The sequence below is a fragment of the Aquarana catesbeiana genome, linkage group LG10 (assembly GCF_042186555.1).
Source record: "Aquarana catesbeiana isolate 2022-GZ linkage group LG10, ASM4218655v1, whole genome shotgun sequence".
NCBI lineage: Eukaryota > Metazoa > Chordata > Amphibia > Anura > Ranidae > Aquarana > Aquarana catesbeiana.
This window is the reverse complement of record NC_133333.1, coordinates 224,085,770-224,104,694: the sequence shown is the minus strand read 5'-3', so window position 1 is coordinate 224,104,694 and position 18,925 is coordinate 224,085,770. Positions and strand designations below refer to the sequence as shown.

At 43.2% G+C, this 18,925-nt stretch overlaps 1 protein-coding gene across 1 annotated transcript in view; it reads left to right on the top strand.

Annotated features, from left to right (window-relative positions):
- RIMKLA (ribosomal modification protein rimK like family member A) overlaps positions 1-18,925 on the top strand; it is a 90,547-nt gene that overhangs the window by 44,220 nt on the left and 27,402 nt on the right. Inside the window, exons 2-3 of the mRNA XM_073603360.1 lie at positions 1,913-2,143; positions 17,387-17,473. Coding sequence (XP_073459461.1) covers positions 1,913-2,143; positions 17,387-17,473 — 318 coding nt within the window. The remainder of the gene's footprint in view (positions 1-1,912; positions 2,144-17,386; positions 17,474-18,925) is intronic.

The window sequence follows — 18,925 nt, the reverse complement described above, 5'->3', positions numbered from 1 at the left end:
TGCATGGTCACTGGATGTCCTATGGTTGCATGGGCACTGGATGTTCTATGGTTGCATGGCCACTGGATGCAAAAGTGCAGCATGCAATGACCCTGGTCTGGCCAATAACTCACAAATGTTTCTTATTTGGAAGGACTGTCCCTCTTCACAACCAAAGCCCTCTGTCCTACTTTTCTCCTACTTTGTGCTTCTTTTTGGTCTGATGCCTTTTTAGCATTTATTGCAGATTAAATTGGATGGGACTGTGGGATACTCCAGAACACTGACATGAATGTGAGGACACTTTTCCCTTTGAAGCTACTTCTTAGAACAGTCCCTTAAAGTGGAACAAAACTCATCTCAGCTCCAGTGGTGCAGCATACCCGAGCCCCCCGCCTGGCCGCAGACATCTTCAGGTGGTCGACTTCCGGGTCTTGATTGCCGGCCGCTGTCATTGGTCAAGCAGGGGTGAAATCACTCCTGCGCATGCGTACAGGCAGGTAAGTGTTTTTAATGCAGAACAGACAAAGCATGTCTCCTTTGCATTAAAAATCCCGCCTGTCCACCTATTTAAATTAGTTACCCTAAAGCTCCACTTTAAGCAGTAGGACATAAAGCAAACAGCACTGGGACACCATAAGTAATGTCCAAGGCCATGCAAGCCTTAAAGCGACAGTAAAACCCACTTTGTCATTTTTACCTACAGGTAAGCCTATAATAAGGCTTACCTGTAGGTAAGGTGAAAATCTCCTAAACGTGCACCGTTTAGGAGATATTCACTCTGCATGCAGCCACTGACGTCACCGGCACATGCGCTCTGAAGGACCTTCGGAGCTTTGTGCCAGAACTGAGGGCTCCTGAACGCATGCGCAGGAGTGACGTCATCGTGGTTCCAGCCACTTACAGCGCCAGAGCCTGCAAACCCAGAAGAAAGACTGGGGGAAGATGTCAGCCCTCTCAGCGGTGACAGTGTGCCACTGGAGGGCTTCGTTCTAAGGGAAGCATTTCATAATGTGCTAGTATGCGATGCATACTAGCACATTATGCGATTGCCTTACAGGTGTTTTTTTTTTAAACACTGCCGTAGTTTACTACCGTTTTTAATGTTAGTGCACCAGAGGTTAACAGCAGCGACAGTCACTAGGATCCCTCTCTCAGGTTTGTACTCACAGTGTCCCTGGGACTTGGCTTTCTCCCTCCAGGCTCAGGCCGACAATTCCCTCAATGGAGCCTCCAGACTGGATACTCAGTGAAAACCCTCTTTAACTCACAAGTAATTTGCACAGCAAAATAGGCCCCCTAGCTGTACATAGCTGGGACTTTTATGAGACTAGCAGAACCCTAAGCTGGACAGCCTAGAAGGGCAGCAGCCTTTCTGGCTGGGAACCTCTCCTCCTAGGGAAGAATCCTGCTCTCTGAAGCTCTAAACTATTTATATAGTCTCCCAGCCACCATCTGGGCACCTTCCCCCAGGGATTGGCTGGAGCTGCATACATTTTCTGACTGCTCATTTGATCCTTCCACCCACTACATTCCAGAAGACAAGGGGAAGCAATCAAACTCACAGCCTGCATAGCCCACAGCAGACCAAAGCAATCACATGATGGGCTGTTGATTACAGCAGAGCCAAAAGAACAAAATTTGCCTAACCTAACTAGCTGCCTGTTTGGGAGGGTGCTACAAAAAGGCTCTGTTTAATTACCAAAAGAATTTTACTGAACTTAACCTTTTATCCAACGTCTAATCTATAGCATGCACTATGGCGTGGCCACACTAAAAAAATGTTTTGCCATTACATACATTTTAACAGCATTACATCCAACAATGTTATCATTTAAATGAAACCTCACATTAAAAACAACATTCAATTTTTTATTTTTTTTTTATTGGCCCATGTGCTTTCTTTCATATCTTTCCTCTTGTTCTGTTTCAGGCTTGCAGGTTGATAAGAAGACAGTGACCTCCTACCCTCAGGTGATACTGGTCCGGGTCCCAACACCTACCGTCCAGTCTGATAGTGATATAACTGTTCTGCGACACCTCGAGAAACTGGGCTGCCGCCTGGTGAATCGCTCTCAAGCCATTCTAAATTGCGTAAACAAATTCTGGACGTTTCAGGAGTTAGCTGGCCATGGAATTCCTCTGCCCGATACCTTCTCTTATGGTGAGTTTCTGCCTCAGCTCCAGATTCCATAGACATGAATCACCGGTTTGGACATTTTGGTATGTGTTCCACTATACCTGTTACTTATTCACAAAGGAGGCAGATACTAACAATATACATCACTGTAGAAACAAACACTAATCTCGACCAATCAAAGGAACTGCATGTCTGTGTGTCTACAAAGGGTACGGTCAGATGTGAGATAGTCATTACTCCTTATTCCCTAGACAACCTCCCAACTTTTTGTGATGGGAATGAGGGACGCGTATTAGCAAAAGTATGTAGGCATAAGGCACACCCGCTGCCATGCCCCCCTTAAAGGAGAATTATGCAAAAAAAGATTTGTTAAAGCGACATTAAACCTTAATTAAAAAAAAAAAATGAAATAACAAATATGTTAGACTCACCTGCTCTGTGCAATGGTTTTGCATAGAGCAGCCCCTAATCCTCTTCTTCTGCGGTCCCCCGCCGGCTTTACAGGCTTCTCCTCTTTGGCAAGTGTCTCCATGGAAAGCCGCTTTCCATAGGGGCACCCATGCATGCTCGCTCCTGAGCTGCCCTGTCTGTGTCTATTGACACAAAGCGGGCGGTTCAGTGCCGCCACCTGCTCGTTAGGCACAGCATTTGATTGACAGAAGCTGGATCGGATCGGGCTAAGGTAAGAATAAGGGGGAGGGGGTGGCTGGGGGGAAATTTGTAGCACAGAAGGTTTTTTTTTTATCTTACTGCATAGAATGCATGTACACATGACCGGTTTTGCCACCAGTTTTGCCGACGGAATTCCACTCAGGTGGTCTTGCATACACACGGTCACACCAAATTCCGACTGTCCAGAACGCGGTGACGTACAACACGTACGACGGGACTAGAAAACTGAAGTTCAATAGCCAGTAGCCAATAGCTTCCGTCTCGTACTTGCTTCAGAGTAGACATGTGCACAGCCAAAAAATTCGTTCATTTTCGTTTTCGTTTCATTAGTTTAATATTTTTTTCGTTTTTCGGGTCATTCGTTATGATCGCGATTCGTAAATTCGTTCATTCGTAAATTCGTAAATGCGTTCATTCGTACATTCGTAAATTCGAACATTCGTTCATTCGTACATTCGTACATTTTTACATTTGTTCATTCGTAAAATCGTTCATTTGTAAATTAGAAAATTCGGAAATTTGTAAATTCGAAGTTTGAAAATCCAAAAACCCGAAAATTCACAAATCTGAAATAGTAACTAACTATTAAATTATAGGTATTGTAATTTCCTTTCAAATTTGACTGTCAGTGAACGTAACAAATACGAATTTATCCGAAGTTACAAATTATCCAAAACGAATGCTGCATCTAAACAAATGGAACGGAACAAATTAATAATAAATAATAATAATAAAATGTTGTTATTATTGTTATTTATTATTATCAATTCATTACGTTCCATTCCGTTTTTTCTGATCATTCATAACTTCGGATAAATTTGTATGTGTTACGTTCACTAACAGCCAAATTTGAAAGGAAATTACAATACTTATAATTTAAAAGTTACTAGTAATTACTAATAGTTAAGTTATTATTAGTTAACTATTATTTCAGATTTCCGAATTTTTGAATTTACAAATTTATGAATTCACTAATTTACTAATGTACGAATGTAAGAATGTACGAATGCCCGAATTTACGAATGTCCAATTTTATCGAATTTACGAATATTTGGAAAAAATTCGTTAAACGGGTTTTCGTTAATTCAGATATTCCCGAATTAACGAATTTGTCGAAATTCGTTAAAAAACAAATTCGGAACGAAACAAATTGCACATGCCTACTTCAGAGCATGCATTGCTTTTGGTCCGTCGGAACAGCATACAGACGATCGGTTTTCCCGATAGGAATTGGTTCCGTCGGAAATATTTAGAACATGTTCTATTTCTAGGTCCGTCAGAATTTTCGAAAGAGTAAGTCCGATGAGGCCCACACACCATCGGAATATACGATGAAAAGCTTCCGTCTGACTTTTTCTGTCTGACATTCCGCTCGTGTGTGCGCGGCATTAGGCTTTAGAACCACTTTAAACCCACAAGTGATTTTTTTTTAACCACTACTATTACTTTATATTGGCTTTTGAAATTCACCAATGCAGAAATTTAGAAATTGGATGAAAGGTTTAGCACTGGGAAACACTTTGTGCATTTTTATATGCAACTGTATCAGGGGTCTCCAAACGTTCAGACATTATGGGTGCCGGTGTTCTGACAAAATGAGCAACCTGGCAGAATGTACAACCCGCGTCACATCCTGTTACGTGGAATCAGCTGGAGCTCCAACTGGCGTGCACTGCGCAGGCGCAACGAGTCATACATCCCTTCAGTGGCTGACGTCAGTGGACGGAGGAATTCGCCTGACAAAATGCTCGATTGACTACTGCGCACACGCACGGCCATCTTGCTCCACCTTACACTTAACCTCATCACACCTACAGTAAGCAGGCGGGGCAGCGGACATGTTGCTACACCAAACGCCGTTTTGAATTAGCAAACTAATTTCACCAATATATATTTATGTAGATAAGCTCACTCTCTCTCACTCGATTTTTGAAATCTGTTTGCTAATTCAAAACGGCGTTTGGTGTAGCAACATGTCCGCTGCCCCGCCTGCTTACTGTAGGTGTGTTAACATCGAGTGTAAGGTGTAGCAAGATGGCCTTAAAGCGGAGTTCCACCCATATAAAAGTCAGCAGATACAAAAAGTGCAGCTGCTGACTTTTCCTGTAATGTGGGCGAACGAAGCCTCGCTCCTCTCCCCCTCCTCTCCACGGCGCCGGCATTCTGACTGTTGGCGCCCGGCTGTGGCTTCACAACCGGGCACACACTGCGCATGCATGAGCCGTGCTGCGCGCTGTGATTGGCCGGGCAATCTTCTGGGACTTGTGATGTTTCCCAGAAGATTGCACGAAGGGAGGGGGGAGAGGTGAACTTCCTTCCGGCGCCGCAGAGCCCAGGGAGGAAGTGGGAGCTGGATGCCTCTTAAAAGAGGGTATCCGCTCCCCCCCCCTAAAAAAAATGACAAGCCAAATGTGGCATGTCAGGGGGTGACATTCACTTAAAGCGGAAGTTCCATTTTTTGGTGGAACTCCGCTTTAAGAACTTAAATTTCATCAGTGTTAGTTCATTTCCGCCGTGCGCATGTGCATTAGTCAGCCGAACCTTTTGTCAGGCAAATTCCTTGGTGCACTGACGTCAGCCAGTGAAGGGATGTATGAAGCGCTGCGCGTGCGCAGTGAGCGCAGTTTGGAGCTCCAGCTGATTCCATGTCACAGGACCTGCCCGGTTGGTCATTTTGTCACAACACCGGACTGTGGCAAGTGTAAGTAGAAAATGCCTTGGTGTCATTGGGCGTAAACAATACCCCATCATTGGCATTAGTGGGAAAAATAATGTCCCATTGTTGGCATCAGTGAAAGGTATAGTGCCCCATCATTGGTCTCAAAGGAAGGAATAGTGCATTGTATCAGTGGGAAGAATAGTGCCCCAAGGGCCAGATAAAATCAAGCAAAGCACTGCAGTTTAACCGCCTAAGGACCACCCCACATACATTTACTGAGGCAGGGCAGCCCTTAAGCGCAAAATTACGTACATTTACGTTATTGCTTTCTTCGGCCCTGGGGCACACTATACGCGCCACCGGAGCCCTGCTCCCGCTGTGATTGGACACAGTAGAAGCCAATCAGCGGCTCTGGCGGACGCAATGTCTGCTGGCCACCCACAGTCGTTTTGAGGAGAGGCAGAACAGCGGTCTGCCTATGTAAACAAGGCAGATTGCCGTTCTGCCAGAGAAGAAAATGGAGATCTTGTGTTTCTGCCAAACAGAAACATAGATCTCTGTTTTCGTTTAGTGAAAGCACATCCCCCACAGTTAGAAAGCACTCATAGGGAACATATTTAACCCTTTGATTGCCCCAGATGTTAACCCCTTCCCTGCCAGTGTCATTAGTACAGTGACAGTGCATTTTTTTTTAGCACTGATCACTGTATTAGTGTTACTGGTCCCCAAAAAGTGTCACAAGTGTCAGTTAGGTGTCTGATTTGTCCGCCGCAGTGTCGCAGTCCCGCTAAAAAATTGCTGATCGCCACCATAACTAGTAAAAAAATAAGTAAATAAATATAAATTCCATAAAAGTATCCCATAGTTTGTGGACACTATAATGTTTGCACAAACCAATCAATATACGCTTTTTGGGATTTTTGGATCTGTTTTATAGCAGAAAATAAAAAAAATTGTTTTTTTTTTCAAAATTATTGGTCTTTTTTTTATCAAATACCACCAAAAGAAAGCTCTATTTGCAGGAAAAAATGGACATACATTTTATTTGGGTACATCGTTGCAGGACCATGCTAACGCAGTGCCGTATCCCAAAAAATGGCCTGGTCAGGAAGGGGGTAAAACCTTCCAGAGCTGAAGTGGTTAAAGAATACGTAAACCCAACATTTCATATTCCTGATATGTACCTGCTGTACCAAGTACTTGTATGAAATCCCTGGTGTTCCTGCCAGTCCCTTTGCTTTCCTATAAAAACTGACCACACTAAGCAGGAGAGCACAGTAGGGTTGATTTACAAAAAAGCGGAGAGTGCATAATCTGGTGCAGCTCTGCATAGAAACCAATCAGCAGCCAGGTTTTATTGTCAAAATTGAATTGAACAAGCTGAAGTTAGAAGCTGATTGGCTACCATGCACAACTGCACCAGATTTTGCACTCTCCAGTTTTAGTAAATCAACCCTAGTGGTCAGCTTTCTAGCTGTGGTGAGAACGCACAGCCATTCACTGGGAAGGCCAGTTTCTCCTCCCTCAGCTCTCTGAGCTCCTTACTGTATGCAGCTGAGAACAGAGGTTATGTAATCACTTACACTTATGTCAGGGTGTTTTTAATGTGTGTATATATATATATATATATATATATATATATATATATATATACACAGATGTTTTGTCTTTCATTTCTGGTTTGAACTGAATGGAATGGGTGGTTTTACAAGGTAAGGGTTCCCATATACTTTATTGACAAGCTATGTCTGGTTAGCGATATATTTATAAAGTTGTGAATCTGACATTTCATTATCACCGCGGTTGAAACTTCCTGGTGAATTTGTTTAAATGACAGCGATTGATTCACCAGCAGTGAATATTTGAATGTTTGGTGAAAGTTGCTTTCACTGCTTTATGAAAATATAGCGCTACTCCTGTCGGAGCTGGAGGGATATTGTCCAGGTCTCCCCACAATCTTTGCCCCACAGCCAGGGATACAGGCTCATTCACACGTTTCTTCAATGACCAGTCTAGGGGTGTTCTTTTTATTTTTGGAGAACATGGAAAGGGTTGAAGGAATTAGGTGGGATACTCCAAAAAGCAAGAACTATGTACAACTTGAGGGCTTAGATATTCTTCAGAACAAGCTATATTAAAGTTAATGCTGCCTTGTAGCAAACAGTAGACTTCAGCTTTAAGGTAGCGGTAGTAGTAGTAGTAGTAGTAGCAGCTAACTATTTGGACAAAGCTCTTCAGGACATCAGCCAGTATCCCCTTTAACTAGACCCACAGATGACTATTTAGAACCAGAGGGGTAGCTAAACCACAAAGGTCCTCAAGATCTCTCAAGGGTCTGTACTCACTCAAGGCCCAAGGAACAGCTGGTTGCCTCCTTCCAACCTCCAAGCGACACCTTTCTCCAGTGGTACCAGACTAGATGTTCAGCATATAGGCCCCCTCAGTCAGCTCTCTTTAGCGCCAGGGTCTCAGCATTCAGGCCTTCAGGTCGCCTACCTAAGGCCTCATGACAGCAGACATAGCAGCATCCTCTCCAGGAAAAGACCCTGATCTTAGTGTGCTCACAGAAAATATACAGTCTCAGAGCATACCATCAGAGCCTCTGTGATAGACCAGGCCTGTATCAATATTTGTGCTCCTATCTGCATAGCTCAACACCTATCATCCAGAAACTTCTCAAGTTTTCTAGATGCAGAGGAAACTATCAGGCTGGCAGCAGCTGAACACACTAGGCAGACCTAGCTAGCAGAGGTGGCTGGTGCTCAATATTTTTTTGGGGGGGCGTCAAATTAACGAGACCTTCCCACCCCGTGGGAGATGGATGGGAAGGCGGCAATGCCTAGGCCAATCGGGTCTCAGGACCTAAGAGTCCCTGGCCATACGGGTCTCAGGACCTGCTTCCTGATTGGCCACCAGGAGAATCAGGAACACGATAGTGAATATTCATTCGTTATTGTCACAATACTGGGTGGGCTCACGGCACAGTGCTCTGCGCCCCGAGCCCACCCTTTTTTTAAGCCAATTAGAGCCTCTGGCTCTAATCATGTGCTTAAAAAAAACAAAAAAAACAATTGGAATCCATGTGCTCTTTATGTAGATTAGGGGCTAGGCACATGGATTAGAGGGGCGGCGCCCCTGCATCCCTTATGGACGGACCACCATTGCTAGCTAGCAGAATGCAGCTTTATTGAATACAGTGAGCAAACTATGCTTTTACCTAACAAACAATCACAGCCACACTGAGTACAGTGTAGCAACTAAATTTACCTATCAAAACACATACTAAATGTATCTATCTAAACCTAGGACCTATCTAGGAGGGTGTTACAAATACATCCTTAGATTTTTCTTGAAAAGAGAAGTCCTTGCAATGCAAGTGTTATGACGGTTATGAAATCATTTTCCAGTAGGTGTTTACAGGGATAACTAATGGATTAACCACTTCATAACTGTGCCATAGCCGAAAGACGGCTACAGCACTGCTCTGTTGTTCTGGGAGGGCGTCTATTTTTTTTTTAAGCACCCGCTTAGAGCCAGTGGCTCTAATAGGCTTCAAAATAGGGTGAGCTCGGGTCGAAGAGCAGTGCACTACGAGCCCACCTAGGTGTTACAACATCGAATGAATATTCGCTATTGAAACACTGATCCTCAACCCGGCCAATCAGATGCCGGTCTGAGATTCATTTTCCGATTGGCTGAAAAGAGAAGAGTCCCAATTGGCTGCCGAGAAGGAGGGAGGAAACGGAAGCCGCCGCCAACGTGATGCCCATGGAGAGAAGGGGAAGCCGCCGGTGAAGCCCAGGAAAAGCGCTGCCCACCATAGATGAGGTAAGTGCTCCAGACCTGACCGACTGACCAGGGGGGGGGGGGTGTGCTGCAACTGTTTGCCGCCCCCCCCCCCCAAAAAAATGACCCCACTGGATTAGACAGTGAAGGAGCAGCAGGATACTGATAAGGTCATCTCTATGCTCACTCTGCTCTCACCTTATATTAGCTTGTTAATTGACAACACATTTGTATTCAGAACATCTGATTGTGTAATCCAAGTTCTGCCCCTCCCTCTCCCAATCAGAGCACTGCTGTATAGGAGACTGCAAGAGGCTGAAACGAATGCCCCGTACACACGATTGGATCTTCCGACAACAAGCTCACATCGAACATTTCCCGTCGGTGTGTGCGCGCCATTAGTCAAGTTCAGGCACTTAGCCTAGTTGCATTTATAACATTTATTTATTTTGTCTTTTATATCTGCCCGGAGTTCCACTTCAATGAGCCTTTGTGTACAGGTGACAGGTCCACTTTTATGTAAACATGCTGGTGCAGAAGGAAATTGTCTTCCAAGGTGTCATGTTTTATGTAATGGATGTATGGCTTGGAGGCAGAGGGGCCAGCGAGGTGGTTTGCATTTCACACTTTGATCTTGTGACGAGAGCCATCAGATAATGTTTCTAAAGCGCTGAGTGAACAGAAAAATGCATGGAAACACTTACAACGTTTTATATGTTTATTTATTCTGTCTTTGGGCTGTTCTGGGCCTCCCGTCCTCGTCTTTCCCATGAGAACACACAGGCACATCCACTCTAGTATGTCACGGGTCTCCTGAACGCATGGAACCTTCTGAACACAGAGGAAAAGGTATTGGACTGAGCCACCAATGAGATTTCAGGTTCCATTTGGCAGGTGTACTTCATACAGTGAAAGATAAAACCTGATTGGTTGCTATGAGCTGCAGTTCAGTGTTCCTATAAATCCGTTTAATTTAATATTTTTGACTTTGCTAGCCAACTGTGCTAACAACATACTTCCATATTTGCGGAATGATTTCCTGTTGACAGCCACTAATTTACTGAAAAATCTTAACCACTTTCTTTACACCCAATAGAAGTTTTACTGCTACAGGGCGGCAGCTGTGCGCCGGATCACATATACATACATGATCTAGCTCTCCTGGGTAGGGGGCGCACACGTTCCTGCTATGGTTATGCACAGCGGGAGCTGATCAGCGGGTACCGTGGCCTTGATCATTTTTAGCGGGACTGCGACATTGCAGTGGACAAATCTGACCCTAATTGACACTTTTTGAGGATCAGTGACACCAATACAGTGATCAGTGCTAAAAAAAAATATATGCACTGATCACTGTGTAAATGACACTGGCAGGGAAGGGGTTAACATCAGGGGCAATCAAAGGGTTAAGTGTGTTCCCTGCTAGTGTTTTCTAACTGTGTGGGGGGAATGGACTGACAGGAAGAACACAGAGATCACTGTTCCTGTTTACTAGGAAGATCTTTGTGTACTTCCCTGTCAGAACAGGGATCTGCCTTGTTTACATAAGCAGATCCTCGCAATCGCGGGTGGCCAGTGGACATCGGGTCCGCCGGACCCGCGGATTGGCTCCCCCTCCATGCAGCGGTCATGCACGCGCGCCCACAGTATCTATTACACGAAACAATGTACAGGTACGTTGTTTCGTGCAATGGCACCGCCCTGCTGCAGTATACAGTATATGCGGTGGAAAGTCTTTGGTTAAAAAAATAATAAAAATAAAAAATAATAAAAATAAAAAACTACGACCACCATCTACTGCTCTACTGACTGACACCATCCACTGCCTTACTGATACCAACCTCTGTCCTACGGCAACGTCCACTGCTATATATATTTCTTGCGCTCGATGCACCCTGATTCAAGGTTTAAATAAATAAACCTGATGGCACCGCTGCAGCCTATATATTCCCGACACTGGGCAAACTAGGAAATCCTCAAAAAAAAATAAAGCGTTCTTTCTTTAAAAATAAAATACATCTTACATTGCAATCAATATATAAAGTGCAAGCAAAGGCAATGTGCATTGTTTTTTGCACATTGCCTTTGTTTGCACTTTATGTATTGATTGCAATGTAAGATTTATTTTATGTTTAAAGGGACCACACACTTTTTTTGGAGAATGTTCCAGGCCAGGCAAGCCTTAAGCCCCATACATACGATCGGACTTTCCGATGGGAAATGTTTGATGTCAGGCTGTTGGTGGAAAATCCGACCGTGTGTATGCTCCATCAGATTTTCCGCCAACAAATGTTGGCTAGCATGTTTTCAAATTTTCTGCCAACAAATGTGTGTTGTCGTATTTTCCAATCGTGTGTACACAAGTCCGTCGGACAAAAGTCCAAAGTACAAACAGGCACATGCTCAGAAGCAAGGACGAGCCAGAAGCGGTCGGTCTTGTAAACTAGTGTTTGTAATGGAGAATTAACATTCCTGACACAGCAAATTATGAAATCTCGAGATGCAGCGCACAATTCTCTTCTTCTTTAATGGGATAATAATGAAGCTGCTTTGCTGGTGATACTGATGGAGTTATTGCAAACTAATTTTCAAAGGCTTTTTTTTCTAGTGATATCAAGAATAATATCATTATGATTTTTTTTTATTTGGGCAAGTTACCACAACACCATATCCCGTAGTTTTTAAGATCAAAGATACAACTATGTTGGTGTCCCTTGTTAATTTTACATTGTATTTTCTAAAATGTAACTGCTGACTCCCAAACTGTCATTTGAAGTAAAACACATAGCCAAGTATTATTCTCCACAATTTCTTTTATTGTGCATTAAAAAAAAAAGAAAACAAATAAAATTAGACTATCAACTATCAGCCAACAGAACTTAACCAAAAAGTACATTCTATGCATCCAAAAATATAGAAAATACACCAAATCAAATCATTATTCAACAAAAAAAAAAATGTCAAAGCAATAACTCCAAGGCCACTAATAAATAACACGTTATCTCCTCCGATTCCGCAACATGACTGCTTGACGAACGGCCATTCAGAAACGAACTGAAAAACGCGAACTGAAAAGCGCTAAATGAAAAGCGCGAAAAGAAAAGCACGAATCAACACTCACCAAACTTCTACTAACACAAAATTAGCAGAAGGAGCCCAAGGGGTGGCGCTAAAGAGCTGAAAAACAACATAGTACGTCACTACGTTCATATTTGTTGGCCAACATTTGTGTGGCCGTGTGTATGCGAGACAAGTTTGAGCTAACGCCCTTCGGACAAAATTCTGCGGTTTTGTTGTCGGAAAGTCCAATTGTGTGTACGAGGCTTCAGTGCACCAGTTTTTAACAGCTGCAACAGTCACTAGAATCCCTCTCTCTTACATCAGTACTCATAGAGTGCTCAGGACTTGCATGTCTTCCTCATATTCAGGCAGACAGGCTACACTGTGAAACTTCAAGATCGGATCCTCAGTGAAACCCCTCTTCCAGCTCTCATAGGATTAGAAGGAGAATAGGCCCTCTCATATGCACAGATGAGACCTCAATGAGATAGGTAGGATCTTCAGCTGGACTACCCCTAGGGAAGAAACCTGCTCAAACTATTTTTGCACTCCCCAACCACCATCTGGGCACACCTCCCCAGGGATTGGCTGGAGCTGTATAAATACTCAGGTTGCTCATTTGACTCTCCCACCCACTTTCTTCTGAAAGCCTCCAAAAGACAGGGGGAAGCAATTTAAACTTTCAGCCTGTGGAGCTCAGAGCAGCGCAAAGCAATCCCATGCTGCTCTGCAGAATACAGGAGAGCCACAGAACTAAATTTGCTAACTAAACCTAGAGGCCTATCTGGGAGGGTGCTACATTTGTGCCAAGCTTGCCCAATGTCAATATGCAATACAAATCATACCTTGGGTTTGGCTTTAAAAAGGCAGTGGTAGCTAAATGCGCCTTTTTGTAGCCTCCCTGGTGGTTTTCCCGAGTGTGGTTCGGGGTTAAAATTCAGGACCATTAGCGGTAACCCCTAGCCAAACTCGGGATTACATCGCAGGATCCTGGTGTGGCTTTACTTACCTTGTCCCCGGATCCTGCGATGTCCCCCGCAGTGTCCGTGGGCTCAGTCCTCCTCTGAAGCCTCTCCTTGCCAGGCTCCGTTCCCTGCGAGCGTCGCGACGCACGGGGGCGGAGCCTGGCGGCAAATTAAAAAAAAAGTAAAAATCATAACACATACAGTACTGTAATCTTACAGATTACAGTACTGTATGAAATTATTTCACATCCCTTTTGTCCCCAGTGCTTTGTCCTATGCCCTGCATGCAGTTTTATGTGATATATACTGTTCTTTCTGCCTGGAAACTGGAGATTGTCCATAGCAACCAAAAAGTGTCCCTTTACGTCAAAAGTGGCTTTAGACCAGCTAGAAAACAGCGATAATAAATTAGAACACTTGCAGAATTGAGCGATAGTGAATCGTGGGGAAATGTATTTTATTACTATTTATTTTTATTTTTTTTAGTTATTTATTTTTATTTATTATATTATAATTTATGTTTTTGTGTTTCAAACTTTATCATACCCGGGATATCTACTAGACTCTTGTTTGGACAGATTTAAGTGTTTTATTGTTAAGAATTACAGACCTACAATATAAAACGCCAAATTTCCATGCAAAATAATTGTACTGCTTTCAGCACCTAAAATCCGAAATAATCATACCGCCAGGGAGGTTAAATGTCTTTTATGTGTTTTTTTGTATACAGTAAACATGTACAGTATGCAGCGGTGAAGCTCCCAGTATAACACAATCAGACAATACGGTGGTAAAGGGGAAATTATTGCAATAGGCCCTGGCGCCATAAACGGCAATAATGTAGTAGCAGATACAATCCATAGAGATAATGATTTACCCTGAATGTTGAAGACACAGTGAGCTCAATTAATTTATGGTCTCAAATGCAATCAAATGTAAAAGACTAAACCTGGCCATAAACTAGTTGAATTTAAAAAAAAGAATTAAAAATAGATCCCTTCTAATAATTAAGGCGTCACTTCCCTAATACATGGTGGAACGATAATCTGCAACGATGGGATTTTTTCAGCACCAAAAAGAAACCACAGAAACAAAATATTCAAGTTTAATAAACAATGATTAAAATTGATATAGTTGCACAAGAAATAATTGTAGATTAAAAATGATACAAAAACAACCCTGCAAACAACATCAGCTGTAGCAAAGGGCTGTATGTTACAAGTGAAAACTCTGACACGTTTCGATTCCAATAATCTTCATCAGGAGATATACGAGGGTTCTTCAAAAAGTTTCTGTCCTTTTTTAACTCTATTAAATCTAAAAAAGTGAGGAAAGATCCCTGGTAGATTCAGCATGGGTCGAGTCAGTGTTCAGTGGCTACTCTGTACAAACAGCAGCATTTGAGAACTGATGGCCATTTTGACCCTTTGACAATTTTTGCCTTTGTTACCGTTAGTTTGCTGACTTGTCAGACTTTGCTGACTTCAGTCCTCTCCAAATAGTACTTTTTGATGGCATATAGATGCCTTTACTATCCTTATGTAGTGTTGGGGTAGCAACATATTCTACAATTCATATAGCCATTAGGAGGTTTCTTTGGGCGTCCTCTGTGCCTTTTGTGTGCGATTCGCACGCTACCCACACTGTGGACCACAGCTACTTCAATAACTGGTCTTCCGATATATTACCAAAATCGACATCCCCTGATGAAGTTTTTTGGAATCGAAACATGTCAGAGCTTTCACTTGTAACAATCGCTACAGCTGATGTTATTTTCAGGGTGTTTTTTGTATAACTTTTAATTTACAATTATGTCTTGTGCAACTATATTAATTTTCTTATTCAATTTCAATCTTATTCATTTTCTTATTCAAAAATATACAGAAATACAAATACACCTAGTCCGTCCATGCAGGGACTATGACTGGCAACCCAGAGAACATATACTTACACAGCATAGGCGAAGGAGGGAGGGCCTCCTTCTCAAATAGGCACATCTAACCTAAACAAAACATATATGTATTGTGGGGAAAACCCCAAAAATGGCAAAGTAGCCAGGACATGTATGTCAAAGATCCCTTAGTAGGTAGTCCTGGACACCAATAGGCAGCTAAAGAGAGCTGAAAAACCCATCAAAAGAATGAGAGCAGAAAGCAAGACAGGAAAGAAAGGTAAAAGTAAGGTGAGGAGGAGACACAAAGGAATCAATACAAAGAGAGACGGAGACTTTATCATACAAGTACATGGTACAGCAGGCACATATCAGGAATATGAAGTGTTCGGTTTACAGAACGTTCTATGAATGGCAAGCTTAACATGTACAAAAACAACAGCTAACACAAAGTACTCGTTCAAACATACAGTATGTGCAGATGGCATTTAGCTTGTGTACGGCCAATGACGGCGGCTCCATTTATACTTCGCAATTTGGAATCAGGAGCAGAATTACATGGCGATCCCTGCACAACCTGCAGTGTGTGTTTGGGTGCCATTATACCTTATTCTGCGTACACACGATCAAACTTTTCCGACGGGAAATGTTGGATGTGAGCTTGTTAGCTGAAAGTCTGATTGTGTGTACGCTCCATCGAACATTTGTTGGCGGACTTTCCGCCAACAAATGTTGGCTAGCAGGTTCTCAAATTTTCCGCCAACAAAACTTTGTTGTCGGACTTTCCGATCGTGTGTACACAAATCCGCCGCACAAAAGTTCACGCATGCTCGGAATCAAGCAGAAGGAGCCCAAAGGGAGCCGCACTGGCTATTGAACTTCCTTTTTCTCGGCTCGTCGTACGTCTTGTACGTCACCACGTTCCCACGTTCGTAATTGTTGGCCAACATTTGTGTGACCGTGTGTATGCAAGACAAGTTGGAGCCAACAACCTTCAAACAAAATTCCACGGTTTTGTTGTCAGAATGTCCGATCGTGTGTACGGGGCATTAAAGTGTTACTAAACCCACAACAGTAAAATCAGTCTGTATATGCAGTAAAGCATGTTTGTTATACTCACTGTGGATCCTAAGGGGTTAATCCTTTGCATTGTCTAAAAAGGCTGTTTGATCCTGACTTCTCTGATCCTCCCCTTCTTTTATTGTCTCCAATCCATCTGCTGATAGAACAGAACCTTGGGTGCACTCTGCACATGCTCAGTTTGGTGTGTATTGCTAGAGAGTTTTCTTGGGGGGGGGGGGAGAATGTGATCAGCACAGGGCCAATCAGCACTGTCTAGACAGAGGGTCAGGGGTCCTGCAGCCTCATAGGACAGTCAGGAGAATCAAAACTCCTCCTACAAGCTTTAACCAAAGACTGATAGAAGTCACAAGACTGCTATATACTGCTGATGAGAAAAGGTATTTAGCAGTTTATTATTACTAAAATAATTGCATTTCCATGTTCTGTGTACTGTGGGAGACCAGATATAGTGACTGCAGGGCCCTGGGTTTAGTAACACTTTAATGGCACCCCGTGATGTGATTCTGCCATGATTGTCATACGACAGGACCGCGTGGCAATCCACACCTTTAAAAATGAAGCTTCTCACCCAAAAGGAGCAGGAGCTTCTTTTTGGGTGAAAAACACACATACGGACCCTATTGAAGTGAATGGGCTGGGCCCATGCAACACGCAAAATTGCGTGTAAATCACAAATTTTTCCGCCACGTGAAAGTGAATGCAGCCTTAGTGAGCCTGGAGGCCCAGCGGCAATGTTCGGCCCTGCTGCCTAAAGCCTATCAAAGTCAAATGACAGGCTGAAAGTTGCTGGGACTAGACAGGGCTTAACGCTGTACTCGTGTTTAGGGCTGAATGTCCATAAAGCAAGCATTCTGCAAAGTCACTCAGAGTAGCTGTCCAGTGGGACGGTATTCTAAGATTCTAATATCAGCCGTAGGATGATGTCCCATCATGGGTCTAGTCAGCATGGATCCCTGGTCTTCACTCCCAGGAGAGGCATTGCTAAATGTAAATGGTTGGAAGGGGGTTGGAGGTAGATAAAGGGAACAGTATTTGCCTGGAGATGGGCTTTAAACATGGTTTCTCACACCCTAATGTATCCTCTTGTTGTATAGTCATTGTTGTGATTTGTTTTTGTTTGTAATACAAATTTTCTTTTTCTAACGTTTTAGGTGGCCATGAAGAATTTTCAAAAATGATCGATGCTTCAGAGCCTCTTGGGTACCCTGTGGTTGTGAAGAATACTCGAGGGCATCAAGGTATTTCAGCCTCTTTATTTTAGAATAACTGAACCGTGGAGGACCGTTTATGGTACAGTTCTAGGATTATTTAATGCAGACCTCCAGATAAAAAGAACAAGATACATTAAAACCAAATAGCCCATTAAAAGATGAAATAAAACCTGCTTTTGCTGCAATTCTCAGCTTCAATCCAGAGATTTTTCCCCCCACAGTACATTTTTCTGCCACTAGATGTCCTCAGCTTGATAGCCAGCATTAGGGATGAGCCGAACACCCCCCGGTTCGGTTCGCACCAGAACCTGTGAACGGACCGAAAGTTCGCACGAACGTTAGAACCCCATTGACGTCTATGGGACTCGAACGTTCGAAATCAAAAGTGCTCATTTTAAAAACTAATTTGCATGGTATTGTCCTAAAAAGGGTTTGGGGACCCGGGTCCTACCCCAGGGGACATGTATCAATGCAAAAAAAACTTTTAAAAACGGCCGTTTTTTCGGGAGCAGTGATTTTAATGATGCTTAAAGTAAAAAAAAAAAAAGTGAAATATTCCTTTAAATATCGTACCTGAGGGGTGTCTATAGTATGCCTGTAAAGTGACGCGTGTTTCCCGTGTTTAGAACAGTCCCTGCACCAAATGTCATTTTTAAAGGAAAAAATCTCATTTAAAACTGCTTGCGGGTTTAATGTAATGTCGGGTCCTGGCAATATGGATGAAAATCAGTGAGACAAATGGCATGGGTACCCCCCAGTCCATTACCAGGCCCTTTGGGTCTTGTATGGATATTAAGGGGAACCCCACACCCAAATTAAAATAAGGAAAGGTGTGGGGCCACCAGGCCCTATATACTCTGAACAGCAGTATACAGGCGGTGCAAACAAGACAGGGACTGTAGGTTTGTTGTTAAGTAGAATCTCTTTGTAATTTTGAACGGGTACATTTTTAACATGTTTAGCTCCAGCCAAAAAATCTTTTTTAAGCTTTTTGGAAAACATAGGGAAGGGTTATCACCCCTGTGACATTTGTTTTGCTGTCTTTCCTCCTCTTCAGAAGATTTCACCTCACTTTTTGTCCCAATGGATTGGAAAGCATCAGTGGAAAGGAGAAATGTTTTTCCCATATTAACTCTTACAGGAGAGAATTTCCCTTCCTAGGGGTAGATTTCATCTCACTTCCTGTTGTCTCCTTCCGTTTGCAAGTAGGAGTCGTTTGTAAGTTAGTTGTTTGAAAGTAGGGTCCTGCCCTATATACTCAGCATAAATTTGGGCCTTAGGTGTTGCTGTGGCCACAACACTGTAAGCCCTCACAGGGCCCTGCTGTGAAATATTAGATCAAGAATTGTAATTACATGCCCCTGTTGAACAGGAGCTGAAAAATTAGGCCTTAGGCACTGGTGCTGGTGCCACAACACTGCAACCCCTCACAGACACTCTAGTTGGAACGCAGGAACGAGCCCTGCTGCAAAGTATTGC